Source organism: Capsicum annuum, chromosome 4 (genome assembly GCF_002878395.1).
Source record: "Capsicum annuum cultivar UCD-10X-F1 chromosome 4, UCD10Xv1.1, whole genome shotgun sequence".
In the NCBI taxonomy this organism is placed as follows: domain Eukaryota; kingdom Viridiplantae; phylum Streptophyta; class Magnoliopsida; order Solanales; family Solanaceae; genus Capsicum; species Capsicum annuum.
The window spans coordinates 223,162,364-223,176,636 of NC_061114.1; the positions used below are offsets into that span (position 1 = coordinate 223,162,364).

Sequence of the window (14,273 nt, forward strand, 5' to 3'; positions counted from 1 at the left end):
CACAACACTCTACAAACTCGATTGGCTAATCAAAGTAAATACGATTAATTTCTTTTGCATGAGTCACTAATAAAATTATCGATTTTTAAAATTCAAACATCGAAACTATTTTTAAGTATCAGTCAATTAATTTTGTAATTTTTTTTTAAGTTTATTTTAGTCCATATTTTTCTTATCAAATACTAGTATCTCTGTTTTTACAACTAAAAATAACATATGATCCTTTTATAATATTTATTTTTATTTAAATAAATTATAAAAGATTATGTTAACCTATTTTCTAGACAAAGACCATCTCATTGCTAGAATCAAACATGACTCAAATGCTGTAGTAGCATTGTAGCATAAATAAAAAACTCATGATGCATCCCAGGTTGTAAACTCTGCATCACTACTTGTACTTTTAGTATAACTTTTTCTGAATGCCGTCATTTTCGCTCTTCCATTCCCAACATATCTCATCCTCTTACAACTTACAGCTAGGCTTCTACTCATAGTTTCTTCCTTCCATTGCCAGTTCATAGCCCAACAATCTTGTCCAATAAACTACAACTCATTTCAAGTCGGTCTGCGCCTACCTCGATTAATTTTACAAATATATGTCAAACAAACAACAACTCATTTATTTTAGATCTCTTATTGGTATTTTCACAAGTAACTTTCCTCAAGTCTTTTCGAGCCGATCCCAATTAATTTTGTGAATATATATCGAACAATGACTCTTTTTGTTAGATCTGTAGGTATTATTTTCACAAATAATTTCCCTCGAGTCTTTTTGAGCCAACTTATACCGATCTCAATTAATTTTATGAATATATACCAAACAACAACTCATTTATCGTATATCTCTCAGTGGTATTTTTGCACATACAACTCCCCTCAAAATCTTTTCGAGCAAGTTTTTGCCTATTTCAACTAATTTCGTGAATATATGCCTGCCAACCAACAACTCATTTATCTTAGATCTCTCATTGCTATTTTCACACAAACCCCTCCCCCCCCAAACCCCCCCCCCCCCCCCCGGTTACCTGCTGACACTGACAGCCTTTCCATTACCAATCTTCTCTTTTTCTTTATAAACTGTCACCATTCTTGTACTACGACTAGTACTATGAGAATAATACAACATACCCACCTATTATTTTGACTCTTTTTATCTAAAGTCTAGTCCTTTTTTGGATCTGGGGTAATCTTGAATTCTTAATTTTCTTGATCAAAATGGATATGGAAGGTGCTGCTGCTGCTGCTGATGGAACTGTAAAATTAGGAGCTTTACCAATGAAACCTGATCGAATTTTCAATAATTTGGAACCTGAATTCACTGTTTCTTCACCTGTTACTCGTCAAAAAGCTGCTGCTGCTAAACAATTCATTGAAAATCACTACAAAAATTATCTACAAGGCTTGCAAGATCGTAAAGAAAGGTTCTTTTCTTGTTAAGCAATGTGTGTTTTGAGTTTTTTTTTTTGTCTTGTTTTGCATCCTATGTTCGGTGCCCGCAGTGGAGCTCCAACTAATCCGGATCGTGCACTCCCAACAAGATTTTCTCCATATCTTGAGTCTTAAATTCGTTCGAGAACTCTGGTTAAGGGCGGAGCAGTCTCACCACTGCACTACAGTCCATGTTGTGTTTTGAGTTGATGTTTGTTGGACCCTTTTGTTTATTTATTTTTTTTTGTTGTGTTTTGGAATTTTGAAGGAGATGGGCATTGCAGAGGAGGGCTCAAGAAGCACAGGTACCTAGTGAAGAGCAAGAAAAGATGCTTAGGAATTTGGAGAAGAGGGAGACTGAATATATGAGATTGCAAAGACATAAAGTTGGGATTGATGATTTTGAACAGTTGACTGTTATTGGTAAAGGTGCCTTTGGTGAGGTAAATTTTCTATTTTTCTGAAGTTGAAACTTGAAAATTTTGAGTTTTCGAAGTTGTGATTTTTTGTAATTTTGATTTTATATCCTCCCTTCATGTTTTGATATGTATTTATTAGTAGTGTTTTGGAAGTGGCTTAAATTCTAGTCTTGTTTGATAAGATTAAGTTGGAGTATGCATTGGTTTTTGTAGAAATGATGATTAGTGAGGCTAAAGTTTGTGTCTTTGTAAGTTTTCTTATCAAACTACCTTTGAAGAGAAGACTAATTGGTAGTTTTAAGTTTGCCGAGTTGTGATCTAATAAGATGCTTCAACTAGTTGTTACATCTTGATATTAGATATTCATGTTTCAAGGTTGTGTCATAGATGAATGCAATGATGAAGCCATACATAATGCTTTTATCTGTTTTTAACAGATTAAAATAGATTAAAATAGATCATTTTACTAGTAAATGAAAATCATGGAGTTATCTTCTGTAAAATCTGCATCCAACATTTCTCGGTATGTTTTTCAAGGCTTAAACTTGGAAAATTTTGTTGAGGAGCATCCATCTCTCCGTCCTGCTCATAGTGCCTATCTTGCAATGTTTCTTGCCGCCGCCAATTTTGGAAGATATGCTGTGATAACTTAATTCTTTTTAATCTAATATTTATATTGTGTCAACCGCTTTCTTTTTACACTAAATGTCGCTTTTCAGTGATGATCTCTGATTTGTTATAAGCTTTATATGTTTCTCCATTACATTGTAAAGGGGGTGAAAGTTGGTCTTTTACTAGAAGCTTGATGACATACAAAGGAGAACTATGCTTGTCTCAGATGTGCACTTAACCTCATTAGTTTAATCGTTTTTCAATTAGAGGGCTTTTGCCTTGTGATCGCCACATAAATAACATAGTCAATCGTATTGGATGTTAATGAAGCAGATTTCAGCAGGGTGCTTTCTTGAATTATCTGGTTTGTTAATGCAGGTTAGGTTGTGTAGATTCAAAAGCACTGGAGAAATATTTGCCATGAAGAAGTTGAAGAAATCAGACATGCTTAGCCGTGGACAGGTAACAAATGGAATAAAGCGCACAATTTTCCTCTGAAATGTTTATGCAATGATATTGGAGATTTGCAGAAGCTGCTTCAATAATTTCATAATCAGCATGCTTCCTGTACTAGCTTTTGTTAAAAATTTTATATAGAGTGGAGGGACATGTTTTGAGAAAAGAAGGATGACATCTTATAAGATCTACGTTCTAAAAGCTAACATGTTTTGCCAAGTATCATAGCAGAGAAACACCCGTCCTTATGAATAGCTTGCATAGTATGTGCATTCTGGTATTTAGAACAAAACTTCAACATTAGTCTGGTCAAGTCCATGCTGGAAACAAAAATGAACAACAACCTTTAACTTGATTAAAGTTCTGAAGACATTAAAAGTTTACCCAATTTCCTTCATTTTCTCCCTCTTACTTATTAAGCTAATTATGAGGTAGAAATTGGAATTTTAAGTTAAGAGACTGTTTTTCTCTTTTGGGTCTGTGAATATATCTTGTGCACATCAGCAGTAGTCAATTGCTACTTAATTGGTCCAGAAGACAATTTGTGAATCATTGGTTATTTTGTATGAGTAAATTACTACAGTCATCTTTAAATTTACGATTGTTATACTGCTCTTTTAGGTTGAACATGTCAGATCTGAGAGGAACTTACTTGTGGAAGTTGACAGTCGGTGCATAGTGAAGCTCTTCTATTCTTTCCAAGACTCAGATTTCTTGTATCTTATAATGGAATATTTACCTGGTGGTGACATTATGACCTTACTGATGAGAGAAGATGTGCTTTCTGAAGATGTCGCACGGTTCTACGTTGCTGAGAGTATTTTGGCTATTCAATCTATTCATCAGCACAATTATGTACATAGGTATCTGAACAATGCATTAAATTGTTTGCTATTTTGTTCGATCTTGCATGTTACGTAATTATCTTAACCATACCCTATAGGTGTGCCAATAATACATATGTACCTTTTGTAGCCCAAATCGATGGTAATGTGTTACCATTGTCAGAAAAGCGCCATGCTACTATTGATGTAAAATTTCTCTTCTGCTGAATACCATCAATTGAAAATGTCTGAAAAAGTTTTTAATCTTCAAAAAGTATTTCTCATACTACGACACTTACGTTAAAATGAGGACTTTTTTAAGGTGCTTTCAGATCTCCTCCAGCCTTAGCAGTTGCAGTTAGAACAACCTTACAATTAGGGGTACTGTGTTAATGTTAATATAGTACTCACTATTTTTTTTTCATTAGATGAAGAATGGCTGGCTTTCATTCTCCATATTATCAATTGCATTTATTTGCCTGTACTCTGATAGTTGTGAGTGACTTGTTAGTTTCCCTCAAATTGAATTTGAGACCTTCTATCCTGTCTTCATTACTTTAGAGGTGTCATGATAGGAATCAATGATCGAGAATAAGTTTGTCATATTGGATTCAGTTGTGTTGTCTTGCTATTTGGTACTACAGGTTTTGTTATAAAAGTTATAATCTGTTCTTTTGTATGTGCAATATCTGTATAAAGCTCACTTTGCAATCATGCTCCAACGTGCACAGCTGATTCGGAAATTATTCTGCTTTCAGGGACATAAAACCTGATAACCTTATATTGGATAGAAATGGCCATTTAAAGCTTTCAGATTTTGGCTTATGTAAACCCCTGGAAAATAAATACTCATCAATATTATTGGAAGACGAAGACCTTACAAATGCGGAGTCCATTAACGGGACAGAAGGGCATTCTGCTGGTGATAGAGCTTCATGGCCAATGCCAAAAGAACAAATACAGCAGTGGAAACGCAACCGACGTGCCTTGGTATTGACAAACTCACATTCTAGTGCTGCATATTTCGGTGCTTTCAAGTTATAATTGTGTCAGCTTGCAAATTGACGTTCTTTATTCTTGATCCCTTCTAATTGATCAAACCATGATCAGTCTTTAATTCAATCAACCTATGTGTGAAATATTTTCTATAGGCATATTCTACTGTTGGAACTCTTGATTACATGGCACCGGAGGTTTTGTTGAAAAAAGGATATGGAATTGAATGTGATTGGTGGTCATTGGGTGCAATCCTGTTTGAGATGCTTGTTGGGTATCCTCCCTTCTGTTCAGAGCATCCTAGAATGACGGCTCGCAAGGTATTTAACTCTTCTGTTTGTTGTTAGGATGAAACTAAGGGACAGCTGGGGCCTCTAAAATGATCTCCAAATTGGATTCAAACAGAACTTCGTAAAGCAAGATTCATAAAAGGAATTCTTTATCAGTCAATCGGGAAAAAATGATATTGAAATGATTGTTTCTGTATAGACTTCATTTTCTTCAAAAGGAATGCTTCCAAATTTGTGCTGCAGCATCTTGTTTGGTTTTACAATATATACTCATTTTTTGGGAATGTATCATATTTGTTTTTGTTGCATCAGATAATCAGTTGGAGAACATGCTTGAAATTCCCAGACGAACCAAAATTATCAGATGAGGCTAAGGATCTGATTTGTCGTTTATTGTGCGATGTTGAATCAAGATTGGGGACCGGGGGAGTGGAAGAAATAAAGGTAAATATCTATTAGTGAAGTAATGCCCGTGCAGGAACTATCTGCAGAAATATGCCGCTTAGTTCTACAAATATTTTTTTCACTTAACGGAATGCATACAACCTGTATCATTCATGAAATTACTGTACTTTGTGTGCAAAGATCCTACTACAAGTATGTTGAGTGGTTGTGCTGGCTCCTTGTTTGAGTCTTCTTACAAAAATAATTCTCTGGGTTTTCAGGCTCATCCTTGGTTCAAAGGAGTCAACTGGGACATGCTTTATGAAACGGAGGCTGCCTATAAACCTATTGTTACTGGAGAGTTAGATACTCAAAATTTTGAGAAGTTTCCTGAGGTGAGTACTTTTGTAGACCAGTAGCTGTATTTAATTTGACTTTTATAGAAAACATCTAGAGTAGTCGTCATTACGATAACTCCTACTCCCATGAAATCGTGAACCGCTAGAAACTAACTGTTTGCCCTCACGATCCACAAAGCTGTACATTACCTTCATATTCTTTCACCTTTTGGAGTGTCTCTATTTTCTCTATATTTACCGCTAATCATGGACAGGCTCTCCACCTCGCTTTCAGTAGTAACTGTAGTAAGACAAGTTGACATCATTTATGAACTAGGTCCTTAGAATTTTGGACATTTCTGAGTGCCACATTGAATATCTGTAGACTGCTTTCGGCCTCTTGTCAAAGCATTCGTTTTCATTCCAACTCAGTTCACGATTTGTTTTTGGCGTTCATCTACAGTAATTGTCCGATTTTCTGCATCTCATTTTTTCCATGTTTTGCTTTAAACAATGCTTCACTTCAATTCTGAAAAACATGCTTGCTTTTTTCGTTGAATGTGCTAACGTTTCGCTTTATGTTATTATAGGTAGAAGATCCTTCTTCAACAACACCAAGAGTTGGACCCTGGCGAAAGGTAGCGATTACTTGTTGACAGTGCATACTTGATACTTCAATCCACCCCTCACACACACACCCCAAACTCAAAAAAGTAAAGAACATTCCGCCATAAGTTGCTCAGACTCTTCAAAAATGTCTACGGGTGCGTGTCGGATCTTCCAAAAATAATGTATTTTTGAAGGATCCGACACGGGTGTGGCGACATTTTTGGAAAGTCCGAGCAACTTACCATTTGGGCGAGAATATAGAATAAGTACTGGAAAGTGTAAACATGATTCAAGTAGTGATGCACTTGAATATATAAGAAATAATTTGTATATATTTTGATTTATTCCATCATGTAGATGCTGACATCAAAAGATTCCAATTTTATTGGATTTACTTTCAAGAAATCAGATATCCTCAAATCAGCTGAAACTTCAGGTGTGCTCCTGCTTCTTTAAATATTCATTTTTTTGCCTGCACGCGCTGCATCTTTTTATTGCGTATGCACCATCTTTGTATTGCAAGGAGGGGATCCGAATTTACTTTGATGCGATGAAGAAATACACGTTGCACACACTTCTTTTTCCTGGCTCACGCTATAGCTAAGGATAAGTATGTAGACGCACATGTTGGTGCAGTATTCTCCACCCTTCGAATTCCTGTTAGTTTTGGCAAAAACATAAGAGCTACAGCATTCTTCTCGTGCCCGGTGTTTCAAATCTGAATTGATCTCGTCATTTCATCTAAATGCAGGCCATTTCTATCGCTCATTTTATGTTATTTATCTGCCTCTAACTTCAAACACACGTCTTATTTGTGCAGGTATAGATATGAGTTCAAATGGACATTCAAAGCCTCCCTCATTAGTGTCCTTATTCGGTATGGTAGCCTTTCTAGCATTGTACATATCTCATGATTACTCAACGTTGGATTAGATTTGAACCGCGAAAAGCATGGTGTTAAACCTTAGATATCTACCGGAAAGATCTTTGATCTATACATAGTTGCTATTCTTTAACAAACCAGAGTCCAAGAACTGATTTGAGGAATATCTCCGAGGAACACGTAGAGGGAAACACCATCATATCACATTAAACATCTTTACATTAGTCATACGCCTTCTCAAAAGAGGTCAAACCCCTCCCTCCCTCCCTCTTGTTTTTGCGCGTATGTGTGTGTAATTGGCGTAAGCAAACTACACGCCTTTCTCATCATGTTCCTCGACTCCCTAGAAAATGATACACCCGTTTGATGATTTTACGTTACTTATTGCAGGTCGAATAGACTTACAAGATACAATAGAAGAGGATCAGAAAGGCGAACAACAAATTTTATGACACACATTCTGACAAGTAGCGGCAAATTCCTTCTGTACAAAAAGAGAATAACTTACTACTATAAGCTTTGAGTTTTGCATAATTTTGACTTCATCTGATTTATATGCAATACTAGTAGTAGTATTTATTGTTGTAAATACACTATCACATATACTCACATTCCTTGATTTCTATCAGATTAAATTAACACCGAATTATCAGTTTTGCTAACTACCTTCAATTATGTTATTATGATTTGAGGCCGGTCGATAGCATAATTCGATACTAAAATTGATTTTTTATAAATAAACAGTTAGTATGTTCAATAAGATGCTGACAAAAAATAATTACTTTTTCTATAAAAATGACAGGAATGTTCTTAAAATTATTTACGAAAATTATAAACCGAGTATTTTTGCATAAAAAAGAGCGAATGACAAAAATAAAATAGATAATAAAAAAGTTATGTTTCAAAAGATATTATTGGCTAAATGATGGTTTATAGATGGTTATGGTACTTATCAAATGCTTAAATAAATCATATGACTAATATATAGACCCGTCAATATGGGTTGCCCACACGCGCTTTGAGTTTGACGGGCCAGATTGGGCTGTCTTATCAAAATGATGGGCCAAAAAATGTCAAACTCACATCATTATTCTGTGGGCTGCGGGCCTCACAGGCCAACCCACTTTCAAAAAAGTAATATTTTATAATTTATTTTTAGAATGTTAATAACCATAAATATTACCAGACAATATTGTATATTGTTAATGCTTGTTAATCAAGTCTCCAAAACACCCAAAAAATATTCTAATAGCAAAATTAAATAACTTTTGTCATGATATCTTTCGAACCAAATAAAAATACTAATAAACAATCTAAATAGTTGTATGTGTTTGACTTACGAGCCGGCCCACGGGACATGAGCTTATCCAAGCCGAGCTAAAAAGCCTGATTTTAAATGGGTTACAAAAACTAAAGTTCAACTTTATCAAATTACAGATTGGATCAGACCGACCCAACGAATCTGGCCCATATTGATGTCTCTACTAATATATAAACTTATTAGCTAATAAAAATGAATCAAATATTTTATTTTTTCTCTAATGGAAAGTTCAAATTTCTATTAAAGAAGTCATAAAGGAGGGAGAATATCTAACAATAAAAAGGAGGGAAAAAATATCTTAGTAAAATCAAGGATATTTGTGAGAGCCAACCATTCAACAAACAACAGCTAATATTCTTAAGATAGGAATTTCCTTTTTCATTTTTTCACATGGGACCTGACATTGACTCATTATAATCATAATCATACTTTTCTAAATTTCTTATCTTATAACTTAAGCAATTTTTATTCTATCATATCATTGCATTACTCATTTTAAAAAATGCAGTAGTTTCGCAAACTTTTTGAGAAAAAATAAATATTTTTAGTGAGCAATAGAACTATTTTTTAAAAGTTACAAAAAAAAAAAAAAATTAAAAGTATTTTTTAAAAACACTTTTGAGAAAATATAGAAGCATTTTTTTAAAAGTTTAACCAAACACTAATTATTACTTCATGATATTTTTTAATTTGATTGATCAGACAAAAGTTGTTTTCCACTAAATATACTTTTTAAAGAATGTGTAAAATATTTTTTAAATTAAGTTGATTTTAGAAAATTGATCGGGCTATAAATTACAAATTTAATATTAACGTGCACTTTAAAGAGTTGCTGAATTAATTCAAATTTAATATCAAACCTACACTACGTTAAATATAATAATAGCATACATATCAAACTATTATGACCACCCTATTTTAGGTTGTTCACCTCATGATTTACCAGTTTTTTTTTTAAAAAAAATTAAAATATTTGAGGTGGGGGCCAATCCAATGAGACAAAGAGAAACAACTCATGGTGAGATCTGATTACAATTTTAGTATGTATAATTTTCTTTTAAGTAGCTTAATTAATTATAAAACATATCTACACTTTTTTTAATTTATGCATCGAGTGTGGATCCCAATTTTGCCATGCTAATTTGTCTTTTTCTTTTTTCTCCCATTTAAAGTACAAGCAACCAATTTGAGAAGATAAGGGTGTAACCTAACCATTAGTAAAGTGAGCAAAAATTATACTACTAACATATTTGATATACTAGCACATATTGAAAATATTATTTGCTTAAGTGAAATTTTCTTATTATGTGTAAAAAGGGGGTATATAGTTCGTTTCTTCTCCTTCATTCTTTTTTTTTTTTTTTTTTAAATGAATTGAGATCTACTCGTATGATAAGTGTATTTATAATAGTTACATAGTTCACATTTGATGTATATTTGTAAAATTATTAAAAACAAAAATACTAATAAATCTCGAATTGAGTAAACCTCGAAAAGTTGATATATACCATCAAGTTTAAATTTTGAATCGACTTCCGACACAAATAACGAAAACGACTATGCGCTAATTCGCGGTAGGGTAAAGAAATGTGTTTGTGGTTTATATACATATCATAGCACATATAGCTTTTGAGTATATACAAAAGACAGAAGCAATCACATGGTCAAAAGATAAGAAAGTAACCGAAATTGCTGCCAAATTCGTTGATAAGATGTACATCTTTTTGATAAATGTGGTCTCGAGGTTCGGTTTATTTGGAAAACAGGTCAATCTTAGAGGAGATCATTCGAATGGTTTAATTGATAACTTCGCTTCGATCTCTTCGACTGAACCTAAAGGAGACTTTGATCATTCAACTTTAGCTTCTGAAGGAGGATTCACGTCACTTGAAATTTGTCATGCTCGATATTTATATTGAAGTTCAATTAAATTTTCATGTATTATATAATTTATTTTTATAATAATGCTTTTAAACATAATCTTAACGAAAAATGCCGTCATTTGATTGATAAGATATTTGCCGCATTCAATATTCGCACGGAGGTTCAATTAAATCTTCACGCATTATATGCTTCATTTTATTAATGATGCTTTCAACATAATCTTAATGGAAAATGCCGCCATTTGGTTGATAAGCAGCGGTAGAGTCAACATCTTAATTAAGGAGGTTAAAAATCAAAATATGTGAATAAAAGAATTAGTCGAAGGAGGTTCAATGTCTGCTATATATACATGAGCTTGTATAAATAGTATAATTTTTCGTCGAAGAATCCCTCATTATTAGCTAGCTCCACTCCTGTTGATAGGACGTTTACCACGTTCAATATTCATATTAAGGCTTAACTAATTCTTCACGCATTTTATGATTCATCTTTATAAGTAACACTTTCAATAAATTTCTCCATTTTTCAAAAGCTCGAATCCGTAAATTTCAATCATCTCATCACGATTCGTTGACGATGAATAATTGGAGAATGGAATGAAGACAAAAGATATTTTATGGTGGACCGATATTTTGTAGCAGTAGTAAATGCCGTTTGGAAAAATATCTTGGACCGTCTTTGCATACTTTGAGTTGACGTGTTAACTTGACACATGGAAAAAGGGGTGACAGATGAGCCTCTCTTTTCCAATTCTTGTACTAAAAAGTTCCTCCCTTTTTCATCTCTATTTTTCATTTATATATGCAACCAACAATTTTTTTTTCTGTTATAATATATTGTCTACTAGCCTTTCTCTTTTTTTCTTACAAGATAATGGAAACTTTAGCTGATTCAAAAGGAAAAAATTCAAGAAAGAATAGGATTTCAACAAATATTGATGAACATGAAGAAATTTTGACTATGAAGGTATATATGTTTAAAGAACTGTTTTTTTGTTGTTGTTGTTGTTGATTTGATTATTTTGTGTGGGTTGTCTACCTTTTTGTGAACTGTATGAATATTTGTGCGTTGATATTATTCACTTTTCTTGTTTCGGAGAATTTTAGTAGCTTAGTTGGTTGACTAACGGAAGTTTACACCTCGTAATCTTCTCCTTCCCTTACCTTCAATTTGTTTTTTTTTTTTTTTAAATCTTATTTTGCTTCAAGGGTTTATATAGTTTTTAGTTGGATCATATTTTACTGAAATTGACTTATGAAAATATCCTCTCTTTTTTTTTTTTTTTGGTGTATATTGAATCTGTGTCTTGATCTTTTGTTTTTTTTAAAACCCTGATTGGAGGGACACTGCTCAAACATAAAGATTAGTTAGCTAAGTGAATTAAGATATTTGTACTAGGACTAAGATTAAGCATGATTTTGGTCTAGTTCAACAATTCAAAATTAATTTATAAGCTTAATATGTTAAAGTGAACAAATCAAAGTGAAAGTGCATACCACTTAACCATGGTTAAATTGTTGAGAAGTGTATACACAAGACGCTTGTCTTATGTTCATTGGTTTGGTGTAAATATCGGGTGCAATAAGTTTTTACATAGCTAAACACGAGCATATTAAACTGAGGTATGAGGATTAAGTACCAAAAAATCCACCAGATTCGGAGTAAAGCCTAAGAAACACGAAGCTGGCCAAATGATTTTTTTTTTTGGAATCTACATATAATTGCAATTCTTGTGTGGTTGCCTTGTTTTTTCTTCCCTTGATGATACCGATATATTATGTTCGAATTGTGCAGTGAGAGTATGTGAGTGAGTTGAAGTAATGTGAAGTGTATTCTTTTCGAATCCAATCAATATCACGTTTTATGTGCCTTTTTGTGCTCATTGCCTGGTTACTTCATGTGATCATTCAAAATAAGGAACATTCAGAAGGCAATGTTACTAAATTAGCAGGCGAAATAGGGCTAGAAAATGTGGTTCATTCAGAATTCAGTTTCTCATTAAGAAAATCCCATCGCAGGAATCTCAGCCTACTGGATCAAAGAACATGGAATGGACCGACGAGAAGCATAGTTTGTATCTCAAGTCTATGGAAGCATCGTTTGTCGACCACTTATATGGTTCCTTAGATGTAGTTGGTTGGCATTCCCAAAATAATGGCTTGTCAAGGCCTAAATCCTCGAGGCAAAAGCATGGCAATCCTTCAGGCCAGGTTTGATTTGATTCGATAGAATTTTACCCTGCTATTAATTGGCTTTTTCGTCCACGCTCACAATCTGATTTCGTCCCTTTCATTTGTACCCCTTTTCGTAACAGTATAAGGTGTTTCAAGATGGTTGTTGGACCAAAATCAACTTCAAGAAAGACGAGTCTCAGTTAAATAAAACAAACGAATCTACTGCTGTATTCGCAAGCCCCTGGATTAAGCATTACAAATCTGCAGGCAGACATCAAATGAGAGTAAATTCAGATCTCCAGGGGAACACTACTTTAATGAAACAGAACCAATCTCCACCATCTGACTTCGGTTTGTGCCATGATGATTACGTTACAGGTAGCTGAGATTTTCAACCAGCTCGTGTTATAAATTCTCCGATCTCTATATCAAGTCATTAATGACATTCTTGTAACATTTCAGAGGTAATGGATCAAAACTTTATCGATGAAGATCTTGAAGGAGGACAGTCTAGCAGCAGGGAGCACATCACAAAACGGACAAAAATTCCGTTGGATGCTGGTACCAGCAGTGATCAAGTAATGCGTTGGACCATCTAAATTGCTCATCGACATTACACATTGTTAGATTGTCGACTAACCATAGTTTAAATCGATCATCCAGGTAGTTCCATTTTGCACATCCTCAATGACCGATGATCTTAAGGATCTTCTGGAATCAACGGAGTAAAGTCTTTGGCTTCCAGAGACGACTATGATGACACTAACCTCTCTAACCAAGAAAGCGGAATGGAATGTAAAAACAAGGCGACTTAATTCAACGTGGTGGCTCGCAGATGGGAAGGCCTCGCGTTTCAAACTATTGCTATAGGCTGATCAGGATTTTGCTACAGTTTCTGCAGTCATGGTTTTTGTTTCTTTATTTATCTGTATGTTTGAAATTCTAGTAGCTCTGTATTCCTTGTACAGATTTTGGGAAAAATGTTGTCAAAAAAATTGTTTCTTGTCGCCAGCATTGATCAATTAGCATTGCAAGGCTATGTTGTTCGGACTCTCCAAACATGTGGGCTCACTCGTGTTGGATCTCTTAAAAATACACTACTTTTGAGGATCAGACACACATCTGTCAACATTTTTTAAGAGTCCAAGCAACATAGTTGCAAGACATTAAAGCCATAGGTTGAGTCGGGATTTGAAGTTTATGGATTCGGGACTCTAATCGGGTTCTGAATTAATAATTCATACATATGAATGAAGTTTTTATGAGAAATACAAAGTATGAATTAAAATTATTGAATTCTGTCGAATCCGCATCTCGCAGGCTGCAGCGCTTAAAAGGACGAGCTTTTGTGCTTGCTATATCCTGATGTTCTTACATGCCTTGCCTGATTCTTCAAGCTACTTGCCAATTTCTCGAAAAAAATACGGATTATTTTCACAAATGATCATTGGGCCAAAGGTTTTATTGTACCAAAGTCGTAGAAAAAAATTTGTTACAAAAATCTCCAATACTTCTAAACATCCTCATTTTTATAAAAATTAATAGCCTCTCAGACACGTGTCATAATTTAAAATAATTAATTTATAATTATTTAATTATTTTTATTATTTAATATCAAAAAATATGCTCGGGAACTCTTTTGACCTTTTTTT

The 14,273-nt window shown here is 34.0% G+C and overlaps 2 protein-coding genes across 2 annotated transcripts; both read left to right on the plus strand.

The window, feature by feature from the left end:
- Window positions 1-486: 486 nt before the first annotated feature.
- On the plus strand, window positions 487-7,888 carry LOC107867149 (serine/threonine-protein kinase tricornered). The gene is made up of 12 exons (XM_016713272.2): window positions 487-1,424; window positions 1,700-1,874; window positions 2,841-2,924; window positions 3,540-3,781; window positions 4,501-4,732; window positions 4,894-5,058; window positions 5,341-5,472; window positions 5,694-5,807; window positions 6,341-6,388; window positions 6,717-6,795; window positions 7,180-7,236; window positions 7,633-7,888. The coding sequence occupies exons 1-12, from the start codon at window positions 1,219-1,221 to the stop codon at window positions 7,692-7,694; spliced, it is 1,596 nt and encodes a 531-aa protein (XP_016568758.1). The 5' UTR covers window positions 487-1,218; the 3' UTR covers window positions 7,695-7,888.
- A 3,257-nt stretch (window positions 7,889-11,145) lies between these two features.
- Window positions 11,146-13,912, plus strand: LOC107867150 (cold-regulated protein 27). The gene is made up of 5 exons (XM_016713273.2): window positions 11,146-11,413; window positions 12,466-12,657; window positions 12,762-12,999; window positions 13,084-13,199; window positions 13,285-13,912. The coding sequence occupies exons 1-5, from the start codon at window positions 11,249-11,251 to the stop codon at window positions 13,348-13,350; spliced, it is 777 nt and encodes a 258-aa protein (XP_016568759.2). The 5' UTR covers window positions 11,146-11,248; the 3' UTR covers window positions 13,351-13,912.
- The last annotated feature ends 361 nt before the right edge of the window (window positions 13,913-14,273 follow it).